The sequence below is a fragment of the Ostrea edulis genome, chromosome 1 (assembly GCF_947568905.1).
Source record: "Ostrea edulis chromosome 1, xbOstEdul1.1, whole genome shotgun sequence".
NCBI classification, from domain to species: domain Eukaryota; kingdom Metazoa; phylum Mollusca; class Bivalvia; order Ostreida; family Ostreidae; genus Ostrea; species Ostrea edulis.
Genome location: NC_079164.1, coordinates 59,438,949 through 59,464,327, shown reverse-complemented (window position 1 = coordinate 59,464,327; position 25,379 = coordinate 59,438,949). Strand labels below are relative to the sequence as shown.

The 25,379-nt window shown below is 35.6% G+C and overlaps 1 protein-coding gene and 2 long non-coding RNA genes across 3 annotated transcripts; 1 reads left to right on the top strand and 2 right to left on the bottom strand.

Moving 5' to 3' along the window:
* Positions 1–963: 963 nt before the first annotated feature.
* LOC125649492 (glioma pathogenesis-related protein 1-like) lies at positions 964–22,623 on the bottom strand. The gene is made up of 6 exons (XM_048877068.2): positions 21,887–22,623; positions 21,263–21,782; positions 20,934–21,111; positions 17,919–18,025; positions 11,770–11,879; positions 964–1,252 (listed from the first exon to the last, which is right to left on the bottom strand). The coding sequence occupies exons 2-6, from the start codon at positions 21,752–21,754 to the stop codon at positions 1,153–1,155; spliced, it is 987 nt and encodes a 328-aa protein (XP_048733025.2). The 5' UTR covers positions 21,755–21,782; positions 21,887–22,623; the 3' UTR covers positions 964–1,152.
* Positions 1,549–5,594, bottom strand: LOC130051938 (uncharacterized). Its single transcript, XR_008800216.1, has 5 exons — positions 5,265–5,594; positions 4,777–4,822; positions 3,573–3,718; positions 3,085–3,130; positions 1,549–2,026 (listed from the first exon to the last, which is right to left on the bottom strand). It is a non-coding gene; the product is annotated as an uncharacterized LOC130051938 (long non-coding RNA).
* Positions 7,502–9,043, top strand: LOC130051939 (uncharacterized). The gene is made up of 2 exons (XR_008800217.1): positions 7,502–8,032; positions 8,209–9,043. It is a non-coding gene; the product is annotated as an uncharacterized LOC130051939 (long non-coding RNA).
* Positions 22,624–25,379: the final 2,756 nt, after the last annotated feature.

Sequence of the window (25,379 nt, the reverse complement as noted above, 5' to 3'; positions counted from 1 at the left end):
CTGAAAGGTCTTGTCACAAGGAATATTCATGTGAAATATCAAAGCTCTAACTGTTCAAAAGTTATTAGCAAGGTTAAAGTTTTCAAAAAGTAGGTCAAATTCCAAGGTCAAGGGTAAAAAATGTTGGTACCCACGGAAAGGTCTTGTCACAAGGAATACTCATGTGAATTATCAAAGCTCTATCATTTACTGTTCAAAAGTTATTAGCAAGGTTATAGTTTTCAAAAAGTAGGTCAAACTCCAAGGTCAAGGGGTCAAAAATGTTGGTACCCACGGAAAGGTCTTGTCACAAGGAATACTCATGTGAAATATCAAAGCTATATCACTTACTGTTCAAAAGGTAGTAGCAGGGTTAAAGCTTTCAAAAAGTAGGTCAAATTCCAAGGTCAAGGGTAAAAAATGTTGGTACCCACGGAAAGGTCTTGTCACAAGGAATACTCATGTGAATTATCAAAGCTCTATCATTTACTGTTCAAAAGTCATTCGCAAGATTAAAGTTTTCAAAAAGTAGGTCAAACTCCAAGGTCAAGGGGTCAAAAATGTTGGTACCCACGGAAAGGTCTTGTCACAAGGAATATTCATGTGAAATATCAAAGCTCTATCACTAACTGTTCAAAAGTTATTAGCAAGGCTAAAGTTTTCAAAAAGTAGGTCAAACTCCAAGGTCAAGATCACGGGCTTAAAAATGTTGGTACCCACGGAAAGGTCTTGTCACAAGGAATACTCATGTGAAATATCAAAGCTTTTTCACTTACTGTTCAAAAGTTATTAACAAGGTTAAAGTTTCAGACAGAATGACAGACAGGACAAAAACAATATGCCCCCCGATCTTCGATCTCGGGGGCATAAAAATATTGTCTCTTTACAATGTAAGTGAAAAAAATATAGCCACTTTACAATATAAGAGAAGTTCCAGTGACAAGAAAGTGTCTGACGGAGGAGATGTCAACAATATACCCAAACTTTCTTTAGCATTGCTTGCAAATCCAGAATTCTGGTCATTTTATTTTTAAATCAATTTCATATCTATATGTCAGGTGTAAAAGAACATAAACATTCTATGCCAGAGGGGGTAAATAAGCAAAACATGACAAAATATAAGAACACGTAATTTTAAAACAATGTATTTCATATGTATATCTGTGTGTATCTTCACGGTGCATCACACAGGCCCTGATTACACACGGGGCGTCCTGTTGGGCAGTCCGAACACGGTGGACCTTCTGCATATGGCTCAAGGGATTCGTTATACCTACAATAAACAGCAATGACTACTTTAAAATATTTTGGAAATGGGCTGCAATCACTGTTTGATAAAGAATTGAATAGATACAAGTGTAAGAATCACTTCTGACAATAAGAAATAAAATCTCAATCTCTCTCACACACACACACTCACACACACACAATCAGTACTCGGGTAGATGCAATTGTTACTACCCGATCAAGTTCTTTCAAGTTCACATCGCTATTTAGTCGGGTACGGCATGATTAGAATGGGATATAATGCAGCGCGAGTTACTGTATACCGGTTTTGTTTTAGGTGGCAGGGGACAGTTTCTTTGGTTTTGAAACATGTGGATAGGGGGTATACACCAAAGTCAGATTATGACAGACTAATGAAAAATCATATTTCCCTTTTATGTCAATACTTGTATTTCATATTAGTGTAGTTAATAAATTATGACCCTAAATTACATGTAATCTATAAATACTGGTGCTGGTGCACAAAACATGCTCTGAGCAGGTTCCCCTTTTTTGCTTTGATTTTCCCTCATTTGGGCTAATCCGCACCACCCCCACACCATCACAGTACCAAACATGGGGATTTAGACACTGTGCACAATCAAGAACCCTATCTGCCCTTCTCAAAAATCTACCTCTCATATGGGGCCATCCACCTTCCCTCACAGCTACAGACCTTTTGCTAGACCCTGCATGTTTTCACCGGAATTTCTTCAGCAACTGACCACGTGTCTTAGTTTCGTATTTGCACCCATCTATATGCTAGGAATCATGGTGACACCTACATGTTGTATATCAACATTTTTACTAAGCACTCAGCTACATTTGACATGCATCCTAAAATTATTGTATACATTTTTACACATGTAATATCACTTCAAATACAGGGTAATTCCATTTTTTGAAAAAGTTGACCGGGCCTATAGTGCGAAACTGTCCCCTGCTACCTTTAAGAATTCTGACATCTCATGTCATTGACGTCAACTCCCATTTTTGACAAATCTGACTTATTCTGAGTGAAACTACACCAATACATCATGTCGACCGCCCTAAATGTGTACGCAATAAAATTATTTAAAAACCCTACATTTCTGTGTATGATGTTGTCATTTTAGAGTGATGAGAGTGTTCGAGTAAGATCCCTGTGCCTAACAAATAATATTACAAGTATATTGTATCTATGGTAAAAGTGACCTTATATGTGGTGCTACATGCTGAACATGTAATTATGAGAACCTGTGTAGAAAATGATGGATTAGAGAGAGATAAAGGGACATAACTGCTCTTAAAATCAAGAAAATTTCCAACTTCACTGTCTACTTCTTTACATACTGTATATGTATAGACCTGAAATATGCTCTAATTAAGTAAACAACTCCCCAACAAGATTTTGAATACCTGTTCTCTTCTTACATTCTATTCTATGCCATCCTAATAGTGAAAACTAAAGATTCATGCAATTCAGTCAAATGTCAAAGGGGAGGTGGCTTGTTTACAAGTACCACCCATAAATGAGAAAATGGTGTTAACTGTGTTTTTTGTGTACAAAATGTCTCTAAAATGACTTATTTCTCTATCTGCAAGTATTTTTTCATAAATATGTATCATGGTGCTGAGAAGAAATGTGATCTACTGTACCTGAGACCTGTCAATCAGTACAATTTGTTAATTACATGTAGAACATGTAAAACTACATGTAATCTATGTAAAAAGAATACACAGTATATGAAGTACCCCAAATAACATTATTTTAACCACTAAGCTTATTTACATGTACTTACATGTCACTATGATACTTGACCAGATTCTGGTTTTCCATAGTACTAAAGCATAGCTTACCCCCCTTGACTCTGTTGTCTACCATTGTGACACTAATGTGATACATCTATTGAAATAAGGGGTTGTATTACATATCTAATACATTTATCTTGATAATATTAATGAAATTGACTGAATTCCATGGGTTTCAAAAAATGCCATTCTCTTAAAGGTGGCAGGGGACAGTTTCTTTGGTTTTGAAACATGTGGATAGGGGGTATACACCAAAGTCAGATTATGACAGACTAATGAAAAATCATATTTCCCTTTTATGTCAATACTTGTATTTCATATTAGTGTAGTTAATAAATTATGACCCTAAATTACATGTAATCTATAAATACTGGTGCTGGTGCACAAAACATGCTCTGAGCAGGTTCCCCTTTTTTGCTTTGATTTTCCCTCATTTGGGCTAATCCGCACCACCCCCACACCATCACAGTACCAAACATGGGGATTTAGACACTGTGCACAATCAAGAACCCTATCTGCCCTTCTCAAAAATCTACCTCTCATATGGGGCCATCCACCTTCCCTCACAGCTACAGACCTTTTGCTAGACCCTGCATGTTTTCACCGGAATTTCTTCAGCAACTGACCACGTGTCTTAGTTTCGTATTTGCACCCATCTATATGCTAGGAATCATGGTGACACCTACATGTTGTATATCAACATTTTTACTAAGCACTCAGCTACATTTGACATGCATCCTAAAATTATTGTATACATTTTTACACATGTAATATCACTTCAAATACAGGGTAATTCCATTTTTTGAAAAAGTTGACCGGGCCTATAGTGCGAAACTGTCCCCTGCTACCTTTAAGAATTCTGACATCTCATGTCATTGACGTCAACTCCCATTTTTGACAAATCTGACTTATTCTGAGTGAAACTACACCAATACATCATGTCGACCGCCCTAAATGTGTACGCAATAAAATTATTTAAAAACCCTACATTTCTGTGTATGATGTTGTCATTTTAGAGTGATGAGAGTGTTCGAGTAAGATCCCTGTGCCTAACAAATAATATTACAAGTATATTGTATCTATGGTAAAAGTGACCTTATATGTGGTGCTACATGCTGAACATGTAATTATGAGAACCTGTGTAGAAAATGATGGATTAGAGAGAGATAAAGGGACATAACTGCTCTTAAAATCAAGAAAATTTCCAACTTCACTGTCTACTTCTTTACATACTGTATATGTATAGACCTGAAATATGCTCTAATTAAGTAAACAACTCCCCAACAAGATTTTGAATACCTGTTCTCTTCTTACATTCTATTCTATGCCATCCTAATAGTGAAAACTAAAGATTCATGCAATTCAGTCAAATGTCAAAGGGGAGGTGGCTTGTTTACAAGTACCACCCATAAATGAGAAAATGGTGTTAACTGTGTTTTTTGTGTACAAAATGTCTCTAAAATGACTTATTTCTCTATCTGCAAGTATTTTTTCATAAATATGTATCATGGTGCTGAGAAGAAATGTGATCTACTGTACCTGAGACCTGTCAATCAGTACAATTTGTTAATTACATGTAGAACATGTAAAACTACATGTAATCTATGTAAAAAGAATACACAGTATATGAAGTACCCCAAATAACATTATTTTAACCACTAAGCTTATTTACATGTACTTACATGTCACTATGATACTTGACCAGATTCTGGTTTTCCATAGTACTAAAGCATAGCTTACCCCCCTTGACTCTGTTGTCTACCATTGTGACACTAATGTGATACATCTATTGAAATAAGGGGTTGTATTACATATCTAATACATTTATCTTGATAATATTAATGAAATTGACTGAATTCCATGGGTTTCAAAAAATGCCATTCTCTTAAAGGTGGCAGGGGACAGTTTCTTTGGTTTTGAAACATGTGGATAGGGGGTATACACCAAAGTCAGATTATGACAGACTAATGAAAAATCATATTTCCCTTTTATGTCAATACTTGTATTTCATATTAGTGTAGTTAATAAATTATGACCCTAAATTACATGTAATCTATAAATACTGGTGCTGGTGCACAAAACATGCTCTGAGCAGGTTCCCCTTTTTTGCTTTGATTTTCCCTCATTTGGGCTAATCCGCACCACCCCCACACCATCACAGTACCAAACATGGGGATTTAGACACTGTGCACAATCAAGAACCCTATCTGCCCTTCTCAAAAATCTACCTCTCATATGGGGCCATCCACCTTCCCTCACAGCTACAGACCTTTTGCTAGACCCTGCATGTTTTCACCGGAATTTCTTCAGCAACTGACCACGTGTCTTAGTTTCGTATTTGCACCCATCTATATGCTAGGAATCATGGTGACACCTACATGTTGTATATCAACATTTTTACTAAGCACTCAGCTACATTTGACATGCATCCTAAAATTATTGTATACATTTTTACACATGTAATATCACTTCAAATACAGGGTAATTCCATTTTTTGAAAAAGTTGACCGGGCCTATAGTGCGAAACTGTCCCCTGCTACCTTAGGGTTTTTACAATCTCTAACCAGAGTTATTGCTAACGCTCCACTAATACCTCTGTTAACGTTTAAAAAGTATATCAAAATGTACTAAAACTAACTTGGCATATCAAATTGTAATGATAATACCTATGCAAATCAAACACTTGTCTGAATTTTTTAAAAGCAGAAGATGGTAAATATGAGACACCTGAGCGAATTAAGGTACATATAAATATTCATTCAATAATGCTAGAATAATCATGGAAATCGTTGTTTTTGTGAACCAACTTTAAGATTTAAAGCTTAAAACTGAAATTTGTAGAATTATTATTTATGATGCAAAAGGTAAAAGTAAGTTTTGCCAAGAACCTTGACATTTAGACGTTGACAGAGGTGTTGTAGCGTACCACGCCCTCTGGTGAGAGATTGAAGTTTTTAGCGACCAGACATGTACAATTTAGCGATTTGTTTTAAATGTGGTAATTTATTAAGAGCGTAATAAAATATTGGCGATTTCACCTGCTGATAAAAAAAACAAGATGTACTGTGAGCAATGCTCACTAAGAATACCCCCCGCTTACCCCAATCTCCCAAAGGGTGTTGTTAATAGGTATAAAATATCTCTTTCCTGAGTGTAAAAATATGGTATGCCTTTGTAGAAGAAAATGGAAGATATAGTCCGAACACAAATTCATGGCATAAACCTATAATTTTGACCTTGAGATCAAAGGTCAAGGTCATAAAGAGGTCATGAATGTACATGACACATAGTCTCAAGGTGATACACCCATGTCGTATGGTATGACTATGTCAAAACCCTATAATCAATTTTGACCTTAAGGTCAAAGTTCAAGGTCATATAGAGGTCATGAAGGTACTCGACACATCGTCTCATGGTGATACACTCATGTGTTAAATATGATATGCCTATGTCAAAGAACAAAGAAGTCATGGCCCTGACACGAATCCATTGTAAAAACCTTTAATTATGACCTTGAGGTCAAGGTCATATGGAGGTCATGAAGGTACATGACACATCCTCTCATGGTGATACACTCATGTGTCAAATATGGTATGCCTTTGTCAAAGAACAAAGAAGTTATGGCCCGGCCACGAATCCATTGTAAAAAAAAAACAACTTTAATTTTGACCTTCAGGTCAAGGGTCAAGGTCATATAGAGGTCATGAAGGTACTCGACACATCGTCTCATGGTGATCCACCTGTGTGCCAAATACGGTATGCCTAAGTCAAAGAACAAAAGTTATGGCCCGGACACGAATCTGCACAGACAGACAGACGGAGAGACAGAGTGATTCCTATATACCCCCCAGAACTTCGTTCGGAGGGTATAATAATATCAGAAATAAGACGGTACTTTATTCTGGAAACGCATGTAAAGCATAATGTTAATTACCCAATTATTAGGTAACGACATTGCATTATCATCTCACACCCAGTTATTTATTACATACATAAAAATACCTCTTCCTTTAAATCTGTCCGAGGTTTGTCTGTTGTTATTTCCCCCCCCCCCCCCAAAGTAAACGGAATTACTTTAATGCAGCTGCATTAGTTATTCAACAAGAGGCCCATGGGCCACATCGCTCATATGAGCAGCAGTTTGAGCAAAATGATCATTATACAAGCAGCTTGGTTCAGAATTTTTTTTCTCAAAGATAACGACTAAAAACTCATTAATTATCAAACTTAATTATTAAACTTGACTACAAATTCATTCATTATCATATGCCCTTGTAGATGGGTATGACCGTTTATATCAACAAATTTCATCTCAAGATGTTTTGTGCCAAGTTTAGTTTCCTATACATTCGCATGTAAAGCTTTGATCCCCTATTGTGGCCCCACCCTAACCTCAGGGGTCATGATTTTAACACACGTAAATCTCCACTATGTCAGAAAGTGTTCATGTAAATTTCAGCTTTTCTGACCCAGTGGTTCTTGAGAATGTGAAGATAACAAAAGTGATCGATCTCATAACTCCTATAAGCAACACAAGATAGAGAGTTGGGCAAACACGGACCCCTGGATATACCAGAGGTGGGATCAGGTGCCTAGGGTAAGTAAGCATCCTGTGTCGACCGGTCACACCCGCCGTGAGTCATATATCTTGATCAGGTAAACGGAGTTATCCGTATTCAAAGTCAGTGTGCCAAGAACGGGAGGCTTTCAGGTAAATATCCACTTTTCTAGCCCAGTGATTTTTGAGAAGATTTTTTAAAATGAACATACCCTACCGGTATTTTTGCATTTTTGTGATTATTTCCCCTATGGCCCTTCATTTCATCAAACTTGAAACCCTTTTACCGAAGGATGCTTTGTGTCAAGTTTGGTTGAAATTGGCCCAGTGGTTCTAAAGAAGAAGATGAAAATGGGAAAAGTTTACGACGCCGACAGACAACGGACAAATTTTGATCAGAAAAGTTCACTTGAGCCTTCGGTTCAGGTGAGCTAAAAGGTAAATATAGTGGGAACCCATAAATACTTTTGCTGCTTGTGGTGGGGATCCTGTGCATATGTATCATATTCGATTCAAATAGTGAAGGAGTCCAGTTATAGATGAATCATAACCAATTAATTCTTCTATTTGAAATTTTTTCCTTAGTTGTTCAAGCGTATCTTATGTTCTTTTAGGACTGGTGTCATTTCTTGCCGATTTAAAGCTATGTCTGTTAACCGTCTAAATAGCCCTACAAGCATGAGAGGAAGCCCAACAGAATGTCTAAATTCAGGTTTGAAAGAGCAAACACAGCTACTGAGAGGTACATGTATTTACTAATGACACGGTATTGTAGTAACAGAATACACAGATAAGACCACCGATGATCTTACCTCTGGAAGTCCAAACTGGACACGTGACTATCACTTGATTTATCTTCTGATAATTTAGTAGTCTTTTACATGTCGAAAGTCGGACTATACGGCTTTAATTATTTCAGGGTTTACTTCTTAAATAGTCATATACTTTCACAAGCGATTTGGCCGCTGTGGCGTTGAGAGCGATGTTTACACACGCTGTGGGGTCGTCTTCTTCACACAACCCGTCGACTACCTGAAGAACATTACACTCCTGAAACTTGCGTTTCAGAAAAATTTGTGTGCACTGAGATCCATCGACTGAAGTTAATTCATGAAATTCAGCTGATGTAAATTTGGGGTGACTGTGAAGTTTTTCCAGCCATAATGGATATCAGTTGAACTGACATTAAAAATCACCAGAGAGCGACCCAGAAAAGGTGGCTAAAATCGTAATGAAATGCAGACAAACTTATTTATCTATAACTGATTGTAGATTGTTTAAGGAATACCTGTAATTATCCACATAATTTATAAAGTAATTTTTGATAGAATGTTGTTTATTTATCAGATTTAATTCAACTACCTCTTATTTGAAGCGTTTGTCGTCTATGCCCGTAGTATCAATATTGCCAAAGGAATTACTACAATAAAATGAACAGTTTACATCGAAAACGATTGTTTTGGTCAAATTAATTTTAGAACAGTTCACCAAACTTACCTGCTACTTGCGTGTCAAGAGGGTAATTATGTTCGCTTTTTCGAACAACTTTTGGTGATTGTGATTGATTTATTAAAGGACACATCGCATGTTTTTAAACTTTTTAATTTTTTCAGCAAAATTAATTCATTTCATGCCTAAAACTACTTTACATGTGTTTTAAATGAAACAGTTTGCGTAGTTTTCGAGTTTGAAAGCGATGAAATTCAAATCTTGCGATATGCATATTTTCTTCGATAGTTTACGCGCCATTATCTGTGACGTCATATGCGACCTCGAGCGAGAAGATTTGAAAACAGTTGATAGCCATTTCAGAAACAGATTAGATTTAATTGACAAACAAACAATTATCACATTAACAGCTTGTAAATAACACTGCATTAGGGTGTTTTGTGCCGTTAAAGGGTGTACTTGCTGTCAGTAGAGAGGATTTGGACTGTGTTTTTTTTCAATTTTCGAAGGAAGGTATGAGGGACAAGACGTGAATAATTTTTGTCGGCACAACGACTTTGCCATAAAAAAAACCCAGTAGAATTTGTCCCTGTACTTTTTCCAATAAACACTTGGACAAAGACGTAGATAAACTGCGAGAAAATGGTTCTATCGAAGCTACGCACTGTTACATATAGGCCTACGGCATATGCTTTCCGTTCTGCTCTCGAATTCAATACACACTCGCACCAACTGACCTTCACCTTGTAACAACATATAGGCAGAACTTTGCTAGCAGTGTCTACCAACTGGTAGTTTTAAAAAAGAAATTCAAAGATAAAAGATAACTGAACTTTCAATTACAAATAAAATATAATATTTCCCGACTTTGAATTGAATTATAATGCTTTCATTTTTTTTAAAGAACGCTTACGTGTTTACAATAACAACACGCCGCGCTCCCACTTCCTAAGTAACAACCTCTTGATAACAAAAAATAATGATTAGGCGTAATAAAATTGCTTTAATGAAATAATTTAAAAGTATTGTGATTTTCACAATAAGTTTGATCATTATTATTATTATTATTTCTCTCCGAAATGCACCCATGACAGTAGGCCTATAGTTGCCAATGATACATAATCGTATCATAATTTAGGCCTATCTAACTTCTCCAAAAATAAATTTAATAATAATTGCACTGTTTATTTAAGAAAAGCAACAACGATAATTACAGTTGTTTACAGAAATGGCATTACCAAATTGTGTTTAGACAGTGATCCCATGTAAACATTATTTACTCGCAAATTTATGCAGATTTCATACTCGCTTTTCTCGCTACATTTGGGTCGCTATTTGTATGCATTGGTGGCTAAAAGATATAAGACTCGGGAAATTTGTCAACATCGAAGTAAATGTTATCCATGGTAAATAAATTAGGCTCCTAAAACCAGAGCATTTAAAAATATCTAACACTACTTTTACAACAAGTTGATCGACGAAGGTCGCATATGACGTCACTGTACCACGTGACTACCTATCTAATTAACTAGGCTTTTTGAAATCGGGGCGTAGATTTAAGTCCGTATTGTGGCTAATTATCGCAATACTTCAGCGAACGAACTATTACAATTAATTTCTTTAGGCATAAGGAAGACAAAATGCATATAATTCTGTATACTTTGAAAACACGAGATGTGTCCTTTAATGTTAATTATTTTAGCGTTGTCAGAGCCAACGCTAATAATGCTAAAATTAAATGACCTCTAAAAAAGCTATATGGTGAAAAGTAAACAGAAATGGAAAAGGTATCCCCCTTTAACAATACACGGAGAGTACAGCACGTTGCGGTCCTCGTCAGTATAAACAATTTATTTGTCAGTAGACTGCCTTGAGTTAACAAGAGTACTGCAAACGATACAATATACGTCCGTCGGACAGTGAAATTGAACCTCGAAGCATATTGTGCACTCTAAATTGATACAGTACACATTCTGAATAGAAAAGCTTTAAAGTAGGTTATGGTGCACCAATCCGTCTGAAATGTGAACTGATTTTGTATTTCTGATTACATAATGTATGTATTTCTCTTGAGAGGGAGGTTGTGCCATCTCTGTTCAATAAAATATCTAAATATGAAGCAAAATTGTAGTGTCTTTTATTTCAAGTTCACTGGGATTCATTGAATCGACATATGAATGAAAATAATCATTATCAATTGATAAAATGTCGTCGATATATCTAAATGTCGAGTTGAAGGCCACAGCAAGAGACTTTTTACTCACGTAGAAGCTTTTGAATAAATTCATTGTGCTTTGTAAGAATATAAAAACAGGTAAACTTATAAAGGAACACAATTTGTGCCTATAGGAATTCCAACGGACTGTTGGAAGACCTGATCACCAAAGACCACGAAGATATTGTCAACGATGAACTCCAGCATTTTTTTAAAAAAAAAATATCTACTTCAGAGTACTTGTGCGTAGAATCAGAGTGGTGTTTAACAAAGTAATTTTTTGAATGACTGATCACAAGGTACGAATATTTTGTTTTTCCATTTTTGTTGAAGAAGCAACTGTCTATGATGTCAAAGTCTAATTTTGAATTTATGGTTAGTGGAGAAAACGTCATTGATATATCTAAGGTGGAGTCACCTAAAAAAGAGATCCATGTAGGACCCTTTTTGATGACCGACAATGGACTTTCAGACTTTGTTTTATAGGTGTACAAAATCATGTAATAATTACCCATCTCCATAGTTACACACAAAAATATGTGCATTTTTATAGTTGCGTCCTTTCACTTCCCTACAAAAGGAAGTCCCACATCCGACGGCATACGAAACATCTTTTACCATCTAAAAAGAAAACAGATCAAATATACGTCTGCTTCTACTACTAGTGCTATAATAGATGGAAATACGATGCATATTTTTATTCGATATAAGAATATGTCCCTGCCATCTTAATCCAGCTTGAATGATTAAATTCGATAATGATATTGGAATACACCACATTGAAACAAAATGAAAATTAAAAAGGTAGTTTCTAAAATCATAAAATATACGAGTACATGAATTAATAGAGATCGCAAAGTCACAAGATCGTATCCACTAAACTATTTAGATTTTAATTCATGGGTGATAGAATATAGTTGGTAATTATAGGTTATTGACTTAAAAGGGACTGGTTCACGTTTTTCGAAAGAAATGTTTTTCATCTTTGATGTTAAAAATATAGCTCATTGACATGCGAAATTTGGATCGTCTGAATGCTAGGACAAGAGCAATATTTTAGCTTTGATTCTGTGTTATGTAAACAAAGACTCGCGTCTTTTTATGTAAACAAACAAACCAGTGAAACGTTAATTTTGTAATTCAAAGCATCTTCATTTTGTATAATCGCAAATCTTAACTTTTAAATGACACATTTTACCTAAAGTATACTTGAGATGGGACATATATAATAGACTAGGATCAATAGCCATTTATTTTGAAAACTCGTAAACAATAACACACCCCAATCTTTGTTTTCAAAACAAATAATAAACTCTCTGTAATGAGCTTCTGTCATGAAGAATAATCTTAATTTTTTTGTGAAATCTTCTAAACTGTAGATTTTGATCGTTTAAAGTGAAAAACAAAATTTGGAGGAAAATCGCGAATCAGTCCCTTTAATATTGGGAATTGTGCACGCCCGAGGCGGTAAAACGGACCAAAGTCGCACATCGAGCGAGGGCGAAAAAATATCCCGATATTCAGTCAATAACCTTTTTCATTACACACTTTCTATCCTCTTTTGATGCCCTTTTCATTACACACTTTCTATCTTATTTTAATAACCTTTTCATATTACACACTTTCTTTTAATAACCTTTTCATTACACATTTTTTTTTTATCTTCTTTTTTAAATAACATTTTGACTACACATTTTTAAGGTCACGTCACCTGAGTAAACTCATTGCAATTGGTTGTCATCGTCCGTCGTGCGTTAACAATTGAACAATTTTTATCTTCTTGATAACCACCATTCCAATTCTTTTCAAATTTGGTATGAAGCATCTTTAGGACAAGGGGGACATAAATTGTAAATTTCAGGACTCCTGCACCACTGGGGCATTAGGCGCGGGGCAAAAAACTGCCCAAAATTGACCAATTTTCAAAAATCTTCTTCTCTACAACCGCACATGTGTAAGAAAAACTAAATGAATGTGATGTAGAGCAGGAAGGCCTCTACTAAACTGTAAATTTCATGATTCCCGGGGTAGGGGTTCTGACCCCAGTGCGGGGCCAAACTTGGTATATAGTGTTTATGTGTAAAACACTTACTATAGTAGATAACACCTTCTTTAATACTATTGATACTAAATTGAAACTAAATAGATATTTAGAAGAATAGGTAGTCCTTTACCAAAATTGTAAATTCCATGATCCTAGGGGTAAGGGCTTGGTTTCAAGGTGGTGTCAAAATTATAATGATTTGAAGGACTTATTCAAGTTTGATGATTCTGTATAAAATATAAATGCATACTTAGGAAAAGCAGAAAAGGATGTACATATCATATTATGTAAAACCTTTCTTCAGTATATGCACTTTTGAGGTCATTGAAGTTTTAAGAACACATCTTGTTTTATACTGTTGTTGAACATTAGAATTTAGTTTAGATATTCAGAACAGGAATATTTTTTCTAGATTCCATAGTCCTTGGATACTTTTCACTTGTACTCGGGTGACAGATAAGGCCTGTGGTAGACGAAGTGTTGTTTACTTCGGTTATTGAGACGTTACAGCCATCGACTTATGTAAGCAGACATGAAGTCATAATCACGTTAAATGCAGTCTCTGGCGAGATACACTGCTGGCTTTTATGGCTCAGTAATGTCATAGTACTCTCTATAGAATCTATAAAAAAAAATATTAAAATAATGTTGAGAAACGGAAAAGGCATTCTTAACGTCACTTGCTACAAACAAACTTTTTTTCAAAAAATGAGGAAAACGAAAACTAAAAGTAAAATGAATACAATTTACCGTATGTAATGTACCAATTTCCATGATTTCTAAATCAAGATATAATTATAGGGAGGAATAATACATTTCAAATTTTGAACAATATAGAAAATTTTCATATTTCTTAATCTTTAGAAATTTTATATTTGTACTTCATACAACCAAACTAAGCCAAAAATTACATATCAACCCATTTATTTTGTTTGTATCAAGTGTGACATATGAATCTGTAAAAAATAATCAAAGGGATGAAGGGTCTGAGAGTCCACTCGCTCTTAATTTGCTATTCGAATATTTTAAAAAATCAAACTATTTACAGTACAGTTGGGAGTTGATTTTTGAATTGTCTTGATTTTTGCATTGAAATTACAATAGGAAAATGAATTTTCAGCGCAAATTATGTCTTTGACTATACATTATACTACTACATCCAGTTTGACCCTTGACCATCTGAACCCAAAATTAATAGGGGTCATTTACTCCTTATGATGTACCAAGTTTGGCGTCTGTCAACCAAAGGGTTCTCAAGATATTGAGCGGACAGTATATTCTTATGTCCAGTTTGACCTGATAGAACCGAGATAGGAAAATTGGTTGAAGTTTGGATGTTAGCCGCTGACAATATCTCTCTTAAAGTTGCCGTTGTCCAGTTCAAATAATTTGACATGCGCATTGCCCAAAGTTCTCTGTCTTTTAGAAGCTCTTCTGGGGGCCATTATAAAGTAAATAGGCCTGACTTACACAAAAAGTTTCATAGTTTAAATTTCACACACAGGAAAGTTCCAAGACGCAATTGTACCCAATGAACCCGTAAATTATAAGTATAACACCCCCTGTAAAGAATACACAAGGAATCGTACACCGATGACCACTTTTTAAGAGAATAACACAGATTTTCAAAGAGGAAATAATAGCTTTCGGTACAGACACTGTCTAAGATCTATCTTAGAAAGGTCACGTGACCATTGACCATTAGATTGACAGGAACTAATTAGTGTAATACTCCTCTATGCTTATGTTCTCAATAACAATCGGAGCCAATGATAAGAGTAGATAATTTAACTTTATATAGACAAGATAAAGTAAGCTATATATCCAAAATAAACTAACTTTATATCTATAAAGTTACAATCAATGCGGTTTCGGTTTTTTTTCTGGGGGTTTTAAGGGGGGGGGGGGGGGGGGGTACTCGCTCTGCGGATGAACCATGTACACTGTATCAAATATTTCTCTCAATCTAACAAATGTCCAGAAAACGATGCGTGCACAGGTTGGGTAGTGTAGTATTACTAGTGATGCTACTCAATGACAGAAAAAACTTGTGTAATTGGAGTTCATTCGTGGACAGTTGGGGTGCTATCACGTAGATTTCCAATGAATAACTCGTGTAATTGGAGTTCATTCATGGACAGTTGGGGTGCTATCACGTACATTTCCAATGGTTTTACCTCTGGTATTGTTTGATAATGATTAATGTTTGATATACTAACTGTCTAGCCTCTTTGAACCCGTTCTATGTACAAACTAATGTGTTTCTAGTCAGTCTTAGTTTGAGCGCCATTTTTTATAAACACGTGCGTTGTAACCTGGTGGGTTTTTTTCTCAGCCATCTAACAGATATCTTTACAAATCGTAATGATGGTCATTTCCTCATGAATGCGCTGTAGTTGTGAAAAATTAGTGTATCAATCTTAATGAATATACATGTAGTATTTCTATTTTAACGGCTGTGAATTCCGACAGAAATGAAAGTTGAATGTAAATATAAAAAAATCAATTTTGTTTTTGGAAAATACCTGAGAGTGTAAACTGCCACGCTTCATGCTGGCATACTTCACGAAGCGCGTCATGAAAAGTATGCCAAAAATGAAATATATTTCTTGGGTACCTACATGAAGGAGATAGATTATATTGTGTTCGGCTCTTTGGTTTTGAAAGCCAAAGGGTTGATTTTTTCATGTCTGCAATCGTAAAAATAAATACATCATTGCAACAAACTTTACGTACGAATTATCGGGTCCTTTTAAAATGAAAGAAATTAGAAAAACGAGAAGCCCATGAGCCTTAACGGTCACCTGAGTATCATGCATCACATTTTCCAAAGCTCATGCGCATGAAATCTTATAAATCATTAATACACGAACATTTCTGACATATCATCATGTAATTTACCATGCAGAGGGCCAAAAACTCCCACTGTAGGAATATTCAGTAGTAAACTCCATGCTTGCTTACTCATGTAATAACAAGATGTACTGTGATCAATGCTCACTACGAATACCCCCCGCTTACCCCAATCTCCCAAAGGGTGTTGTTAATAGGTATAAATTACCTCTTTCCTGAGTGTAAAAATATGGTATGCCTTTGTAGAAGAAAATGGAAGATATAGTCCGAACACAAATCCATGACATAAACCTATAATTTTGACCTTGAGATCAAAGGTCAAGGTCATAAAGAGGTCATGAATGTACATGACACATAGTCTCATGGTGATACATCCATGTCTTATGGTATGACTATGTCAAAACCCTATAATCAATTTTGACCTTGAGGTCAAAGTTCAAGGTCATATAGAGGTCATGAAGGTACTCGACACATCGTCTCATGGTGATACACTCATGTGTCAAATATGATATGCCTATGTCAAAGAACAAAGAAGTCATGGCCCTGACACGAATCCATTGTAAAAACCTTTAATTTTGACCTTGAGGTCAAGGTCATATGGAGGTCATAAAGGTACATGACACATCCTCTCATGTGTCAAATATGGTATGCCTATGTCAAAGAACAAAGAAGTTATGGCCCGGTCACGAATCCATTGTAAAAAAAAAAACAACCTTTAATTTTGACCTTGAGGTCAAGGGTCAAGGTCATATAGAGGTCATGAAGGTACTCGACACATCGTCTCATGGTGATCCACTCATGTGTCAAATATGATACGCCTATGTCAAAGAACAAAGAAGTCATGGCCCTGACACGAATCCATTCTAAAAACCTTTAATTTTGACATTGAGGTCAAGGTCATATGGAGGTCATGAATGTACATGACACATCCTCTCATGGTGATACACTCATGTGTCAAATATGGTATGCCTATGTCAAAGAACAAGGAAGTTATGGCCCGGCCACGAATCCATTGTAAAAAAAAAACAACCTTTAATTTTGATCTTGAGGTCAAGGGTCAAGGTCATATAGAGGTCATGAAGGTACTCGACACATCGTCTCATGGTGATCCACCTGTGTGCCAAATATGGTATGCCTAAGTCAAAGAACAAAGAAGTTATGGCGCGGACACGAATCTGCACAGACAGACAGACGGACGGACAGACAGACAGACAGACAGACAGAGTGATTCCTATATACCCCCAGAACTTCGTTCGGGGGGTATAATAATAGAACCCGAACACAAGAGGCATGAATTTCACAATTTTAGTAGACGACTCAATTTTCATTATGATCATGCACACATTTTGCATCCTTGATGTCTAGAAGTTTTTCTAAGATATAATACATTTTCAAAATACAAGCAAGAACACGTGCAACATCTTCCTTTATCTCTGAGGTGCGAGTCATTACAATTTGTTTGTCTATCTTGTAAACCCAACAGTATCCATACATTTGTCAAAAAATTCTGAAACATGTATTTTTGCCCAAAGGTGGATCCAGTGCCGGTGACCCCCCCCCCCCCCCCCCCCCCCCCCAGTTTATTGTGTTTCCCCAAACCTCCTACATGTACCTGTAAGTAACCCAACCCCCGTTCCGATATTTCTGGATCCACAACTAATTGCACCTGGTATAATTTAATCAATGAGAGTAGATTCAAGGAATAATTATGGGATGGCATAAATAGAAAACTTTAATTTTCGTCTAATAGTTATAAGATTTACCTGTATGTAGTGGCCACAACCCGTTGAACAGCTATGGGGTTTTTCGTAATCATATTTATCTTTCTCCCCCCACCATCTATGGAGGACTTTGGAAATGTTCAGAGGAACTGTAAAATGTTGGTAAATTATCATTAGTTAAAAACAATTCAGCAAGATCAGTTGCTTTCAGAATGACCGTTTTAATATTAGGAGACATCTTTACGAATGAACATGTAATAAAAATAGAATAGATGTGTGAGTGAGACACGAATGCCACCACTGACAAACAAGATGTTAAACTATAAAATGCTTTTTTTTTGTTTTTTGGTTTCATCGGGTGATAAAGGTAGCTAGCATAGCAGAAAAAATTCAAAACCTGAGGAAGCGGGTTATGTAAAAATTTCTGCAATGATTGCTACCTACATCACCCGAAGAAACAACAAAGAAAGACATTTTATTGTTTCTATTTTTATTCATTATTTTAAAATATAAACTAGATTTAAGTGCTAAAATATCATATGGTTGACCCATTCGTTACGTTAAACAGAACAGCCACTGCACCCTTTGACCTTGATGACGCTCCATATTTGGTAATGGTTACGTTGACAGGTGGTACTGAAAAACCGGATCGAACTAGTTTGAAACTAATATACATTCATTGTTGCAGATGAGAGCAATGCCAATTTCAATAGAAATAACGAGAAAAGATTCAGTGAATGTACATGTAAATATTTGAAAGTCCAAGGATGTGAAAATAACATTAGGGGCAAATAAAAGAAATCTAGAATATGATAATACATGTACTGCATTTGTTTTCTTGAATAAATTGTGAAGAGAGTTCATTTACATTTGTTTTCAAGGGCATGGCAGCGCAAGGTGGACCTAAATTACATGTAGTAAGACACTCTTTGGATGCAGAAAGGAACACGTTGGCTTATTTTATTAATTGAGATTTTAGATAAAGTATTTACCTAAGATATAAAAACCAAGTTAACAATAAAATGTCATTTTGTATCAATTGAAAATAAATAGCATTCTTTGCAACACTTTTCATTAGATATTCTTTAAAACAAATTGATAAAGAAAGAAGTTCATTACTATTCATTTTTTTAATTAATACATGTCAAGTCAATGAAAAAGTGAAAATATGATGTCTCCGTATGGTCAAACTCCAGGGTCGAGCTAATGTGGTCACAGAGAGCATGGTATAAAAAGAAAAGTCTTGTCCTAAGAAATACACTTGTGAAATACGAAAGCCTAGCATCATCAGTTCAAAAGTTATGGCCAAGGTTAAAGTTTTTGCGAACAAACAAACAGACCAAAAAATATATGCCCTCAAGTCCCCGATTACGGGGACATAAAATAATTTACAGACATGGATATTTTTAAGTCTAATGGCAATAACCTTAGTAAAAGTAGATCAGTAAACAAGCAAGTGAAACTAATTTATTATAACAAGGGGCCCACAGGCCCTATGGCTCACCTGAGTATTAATTTAAAAGTATCAAGTCTATGATATTTAGAGAGAAAAATTCCTGTTCTGCACATCTAAGCCAAATTCTATTATTCAGCAACAGTATAAAATAAGATGTGTTTTAAAAAATCTAATAATCCCCGAAAGTGCCTTTACCGATAAAAGACTTAACACAATATATGTAACATGAACACGATATGACTAACTTGGACGCGTCCCTGGGGTTTCGAAATTCACAATTTTGGTACATCCTTTTCTGCTTTTCCTAAATATGCATTTAGTTTTTACACCAAATCAGCAAACTTTAAGTAGTCTTTCAAATGATAAAGACAATAATCACTATAATAATTTTGGCCCATCCTTGAATAAAAACCATTGCCCCTGGCATCATCAAATTTACAATTATGGTAAGGAATACCTACTCCTAAATATCTGTTTAGTTTCAATCAATAGCATGAAAGAAGATAATTCAAATGTTTTACACATATACACTATATATACCAAGCTTGGTCTCGTCTTTGAGTCAGAACCTCTACCCCGGGGATCATGAAATTTACAATTTGGGTAGAAGATTCCTGTTCTACATTTTTTTTTTTTTTTTTTTTTTTTTTTTTTTTTTTTTTTACAGATGTGTAGTTGTAGGGAAGAAGATTTTTGAATGATGAATGGTCATTGGTTTGCAGTTTTTACCCCATCCCTAAGTCCAAGGGGGTGCAGAAGCCCCGGAGCTTCCAATTTATGTTATCGATGTCCCAAAGATGTTTCATACCAAATTTGAAAAATTAAAAAAAAATGGATAGTAGTTATCAAGAAGTTAAAATTGTTCAATTTTTAACACCTTTAATCACTGACCATTGGTCCCACCCTGATGCCAAAAAACACCTACCCAAGATCATGAACAATTTTGGTAAAGGACTTCCTACTCTTTCTAAATATCCATTTACTTTCAATTTAGTACCAATAGCACTAAAGAAGATGTTATTCAAATGTTTTACACTATATACTAAGTTTGGCCCCGCCCTGGAGTTGGAAAAATGTTGAATTAAATATTGTTAACGCACGACGAATGACGGACGACGACGGGCGCTTACTAATTACCATGGGTCACTTGAGTTTACTCAGGTGACCTAATACAGGTACACATTATCATTAAGCTCATTATCTATAAGCACGTATCATCAATATACAAATACAGCCAAAGAACTAGATGTGTCGGCACGACACGAATGCCCCCGCCTGCAGTAAAGTCAAATGTAGGAAATCCATCCAAGTAGAGCATTGAATGTAGTATTCAGATTGTATGTTACGCGCATTTATCAAAATGAAGAACTTTTTTAAAAAACAGCAATCCTTTATATGTTTTAGCAGCCATAAAATATATACATTTGTACATTATTTTTTCACAGCAAGAATTTTACTTTTCATGTAGAAGCTTTTATCTGCAACTGCCCAAATAGTCTGTAAATCTACTATGATGAAACCATAGAATTACAGAATGACAGATGGAAAGGAGTAATTTATACTATATGCCCCGAGTATAAAAAGAAGACTAAAAGCCTCACGTGTCTTTTGGACGAGGACTCCGTTTTTGTATTCTGCTACCCAATCCCAGGTATGGTGAATATTCTCCCCCACATTTCTGAAGTCCGCCCACTTCTGCTTGTGTCTTTTGGCATTGTGTGTTCCCGAGCACGTCTCTGCAAACTGTTGTGCCAAATGTTCAAGGGTGTTGTCCCATCTCTATAAATTGTACATGTTGAGTAGGCAAAAAATAACTACAAATTCACAAAGCACTTCAAAACAGTTTTCGAAAATGAATGTATTTGAAATTGGGGACTAATACAAATAAATGTAATGACAATTCTTGTATTTCTGATAACATTTGACTCACCATTTTTTTCATATTTGATGCTCTGGGTATAACAGATTTTCGTATTTCATTGTGCAATTGCACAATCTGCCTCTTTTGAGCATTCGTAAATTTAGATGATGCAGTGTTAGAGGGAGCTTTCTGTCTGGTGTCTTCCCTTGGCACCGAAATATTTCTTAAATTCCAGCGTCCAGGAAAAAAGCTACCATCATTTCTTTTTTGTCCTGTTGAAGTTCTCACACCACTCCAATTTGAGGGATACACGTTTTTCCTACTGATATGAGAACCTGCTGTTCTGGATGTTTGATTTCGTCGTGAAATCCAAGCGGGAGAAGCCGACTGTTGCCGATCTAGTTTACGGGCGTTAAATTTCCAATTCCCTATACTCTCACGAGGTACATCTCGTGGAAAATTATTCGGACTGGTATCATTTGCCCATGTGATAACCAGCAGGGATTCACACTGGCAAGACTCGACAAACGTGATCAGAAGGATCACAAATAAGAAATGCATTATTAACCTTCCGTTGATACTTCACAACCTGAAATTGCACGCATACTGTATGTAATCAAGCTTTGAGGTATACTTTGAAATTCACATTATGAATCTTTCATTGATTTTCAAAATTATTTTTTTCAAAATTACCTTTTTCGATGTCTCAGTAGGTACAAAACACTTTCATCCTTCTTTGAAAAATATTCCTTTTAAAAGGCAACAGACTTGATAGAGCAGAACATTGAATGCAGCACCACAGTATAACTGCACATGTATACTAACCCTGAAGTCAAAAGTGTTATTCACAGCTCCTGTGACAAACGCAAGAGAAGTCATCAAGCCATGGGCTCTCCTGCACATGAATCACCGTGTGAAACAGTCAGTATGAAATGGGTCAACATTTGTTTAATTCATCATAATGAAATGCACTACAAATTAAGTAAGCGTAATTTTTTTAACAAAAAATATTTGAATTTTCAAATTACAATTACATGCATGATTGAATATATGTTTACAGTGTGTATTACATGTCTTTGCGAACTTTTTTGAACAATATGAACCTATTGAATGAAATTGATCTTGTATAAGTGCTGTTACATCTTGAATCAGAATGTTACAGACAAATCGGATCGGTTGCAGACGAGCAAATTCATGCTCAATTTACCATGTCATCTTCAGACGTACACGATATATTGAGGCAGACTGTCAAGATAATTTTACAATGTTAACATTTCCATGTCAACTTTTCGTAGTGTAACATACTAGATAAAAAAAGACCTTTAAACTAATATACAATGATAGAAAATGTTTCGCCAGCCCTTTGATTTTGACGTTAATGGCCTAAGGACCATTTTACTCTCCTGAACAGTTACATATTTCCCTATATAAAACTTAAGTGGGCCCCACTCTTTTCCCAGGTGTAATGATCTTAATTTGAGTTAATTGTATCTTTGTATATCTTGACAAAAGATTTTACAGAACCAGTGGCGGATTTAAAGGGGGGGGGGCGCAGCCCAAAATTTTCAAATTTAAGGAAAATCGCGATAATATCTTGTTTCAGAAAATGCCCTAAATGATAATAGAAGCAATAATTTCTTCCACTCCCGAAGAAATAAATGACAAAATCTTTTGATTTCTTGAATTACTTTATTGAGAGAACTTAATTTTTTCCAAAAAACCCTTAAAATTGGGTAATTTTATTAATTTCACCTTATTAAAATGATAGAAAATAGTACACATGACTAAATAGGAGAAATATTTCAAGCCCCATAAAATCTGTAAAATTCAAGAGCTTCCGGGAGCTTCGCCACCTGGACCCCCACCAGGGCTTCGCCCTGGACCCACTGGGGGCCTCATAAAGTGGCGCCCCCCGTAACCGCAATTCCTGCATCCGCCCCTGAGAACTGCATGTACCGTAAGATATATACATCATATTTCAATGTTGCGGCCCCTGCCAAACCCCACACCATATGAGAATATTGATAAGATTTCAATAGAAATTTTCCTATGTTCGTATCGGCTATGTGGTGCTAGGAAGTTGAACGAACATCTAGACTAGCCCTAAGTAGGGATGACAAGCGTTAATTCATACAGTGCGTTCAGTGGACCTAGATATCTAGCATAGCTGCTAGGGAGCTACTGCGATCTTCAACTCAGTCCTGTATTCTAAACCCTTATTAGGACCCTGTACGAAATCTACATGTACAACGTGATGATGCTTGCATATTCATTTGAAAAAAGCACCTGCCACTAAATTACTTAGATTGATTGATTTAATATTGTTTAACGTCCACTCGAGAATTTTTCACTCATGCAGAGGTGAGTGGCGGATTTAAAAGGACTGGTTTACGATTTTTGATAAAAATATTTTTCATTTTCGATGTTAAACATTAAAGATATAACTCAATTAATGTTGACAGCCAAAATTTTGACCTTCTGAATGTAAGTTTAAAAGCAATATTTTAACTTTAAATCTGTGTTATGTAAACAAAGACTCTAGTCTTTTTATGTATACAAACAAACAAGAGGAATATTGATTTTATAATACAAAGCATCTTAATTTTGCATAGTCACAAATTTTAACTTTTAGATGACATATTTTACCTAAAAAATGCTTGAAATCTGAAAGATATGATAAACTTAGATCGATATCCATTTCTTTTGAAAATTTTGTAAACAATAACATGCCGCAATCTTTGTTTACAAAACAAATAATAAACTCTCTTAAATGAGCTTCTTTGATAATGTATAACCATAATCTTTATGTTAAGTCTTTTAAACACATTAGACAGCAGATTTTGATCATTAAAAGTAAAAAAGATTTTGGGGAAAATCGTGAATCAGTCCCTTTAAGGGGGGGGGGGCGCATTCGCCTAAAATTTTCAAATCTAAGGTAAATCGTAGTATCTTGTTTAGAAAAAATGTACTAAATGATAAAAGAAGCAGTAATTTCTTTCACTCCCGGAGAAATAAATGACAAAATCTTTTGATTTCTTGAATTACTTTATTGGGAGAACTTAATTTTTTGAATTACTTTATTGGGAGAACTTAATTTTTTTCCAAAAACTCTTAAAACTTGCGTCATTTTCTTAATTTCACCTAATGAAAAATCATAGAAAATAGTACAAATGACTAAATAGGAGACATATTTCAAGCTTTGTTACCCCCACTAGGGCTTTGTCCTGGAACGACTAGGGTTTTTAAGGCGGATCCCAGACCCCCTGCCTCATAAAGTGGCACCCCCGTAACCGCATTCCTGGATCCGCCCTTGGAGGTCACCATTGCCGGTGAAGGGCTGCAAAATTTAGGCCTATGCTCGGTGCTTACGGCCTTTGAGCAGGGAGGAATCTTTATCGTGTCACACCTGGTGTGACACGGGACCTCGGTTTTTACGGTCTTATCCGAAGGACCGCCCCATTTAGTCGCCTCTTACGACAAGAAAGGGGTACTGAGGACCTATTCTAACCCGGATCCCCACGGAAGAAGGTTACTTAGAAGAATATATATTTTAAAATAGAACTTTAAACCTAAAATGTGCCCCTGATCTGATGGTATTGGTTTAAACAATCCACACTACATGATTCTTTGTTAATTCTAACAATTTGTAGACTTGTGGTTGATAAAAAATATTCAAAAGAATTTTCTTACGTAAAATTAAATCATAATCCAAAACATTAATTTGGCCCAACTCTGCCTCTGGGATAAACAAACTTTAATCTTACACTGCATGATGATAATTTGTCAAAGTGTAGCCATTCGGGTCTTGAAAAGAAGATTGCTAAAGGACACATCTCATGTTTTCAAAGTATACAAAATTATTTGCATTTTGTCTTCCTTTTGCTTATAGTAATTAATTCTAATAGTTCGTTCGCCCAAATGTTGCGATAATTAACCACAATACGGACTTAAATCTAAGCCCCGGTTTCAAAAAGTTTAGTTAATTAGTTGGGTAGTCACGTGGTACAGTGACGTCATGAGACCTTTGTCGATCAACTCATTTTGAGAATAGTGTTAGATATTTTTAAAAACTTGGGTTTTAGGGGCCTAATTTATTCACCATGGACAACATTATTTATTTCGATGTTGACAAATTTCCCTAGTCTTATGTTTTAGCCACCGTGCAGTGCATATAAATAGCGACCCG

Excerpts from the sequence above, each read along its gene's own strand:
- LOC125649492 (XM_048877068.2), bottom strand. The coding sequence starts at position 21,754 with ATGCATTTCTTATTTGTGATCCTTCTGATCACGTTTGTCGAGTCTTGC. Across the intron at positions 18,026-20,933 it reads AGTCCTCGTCCAAAAGACAC|TTCCTCTGAACATTTCCAAA; the intron begins GTGAGGCTTTTA and ends AACATTTTACAG. Across the intron at positions 11,880-17,918 it reads GTTGTGGCCACTACATACAG|ATGGTAAAAGATGTTTCGTA; the intron begins GTAAATCTTATA and ends TTTTCTTTTTAG.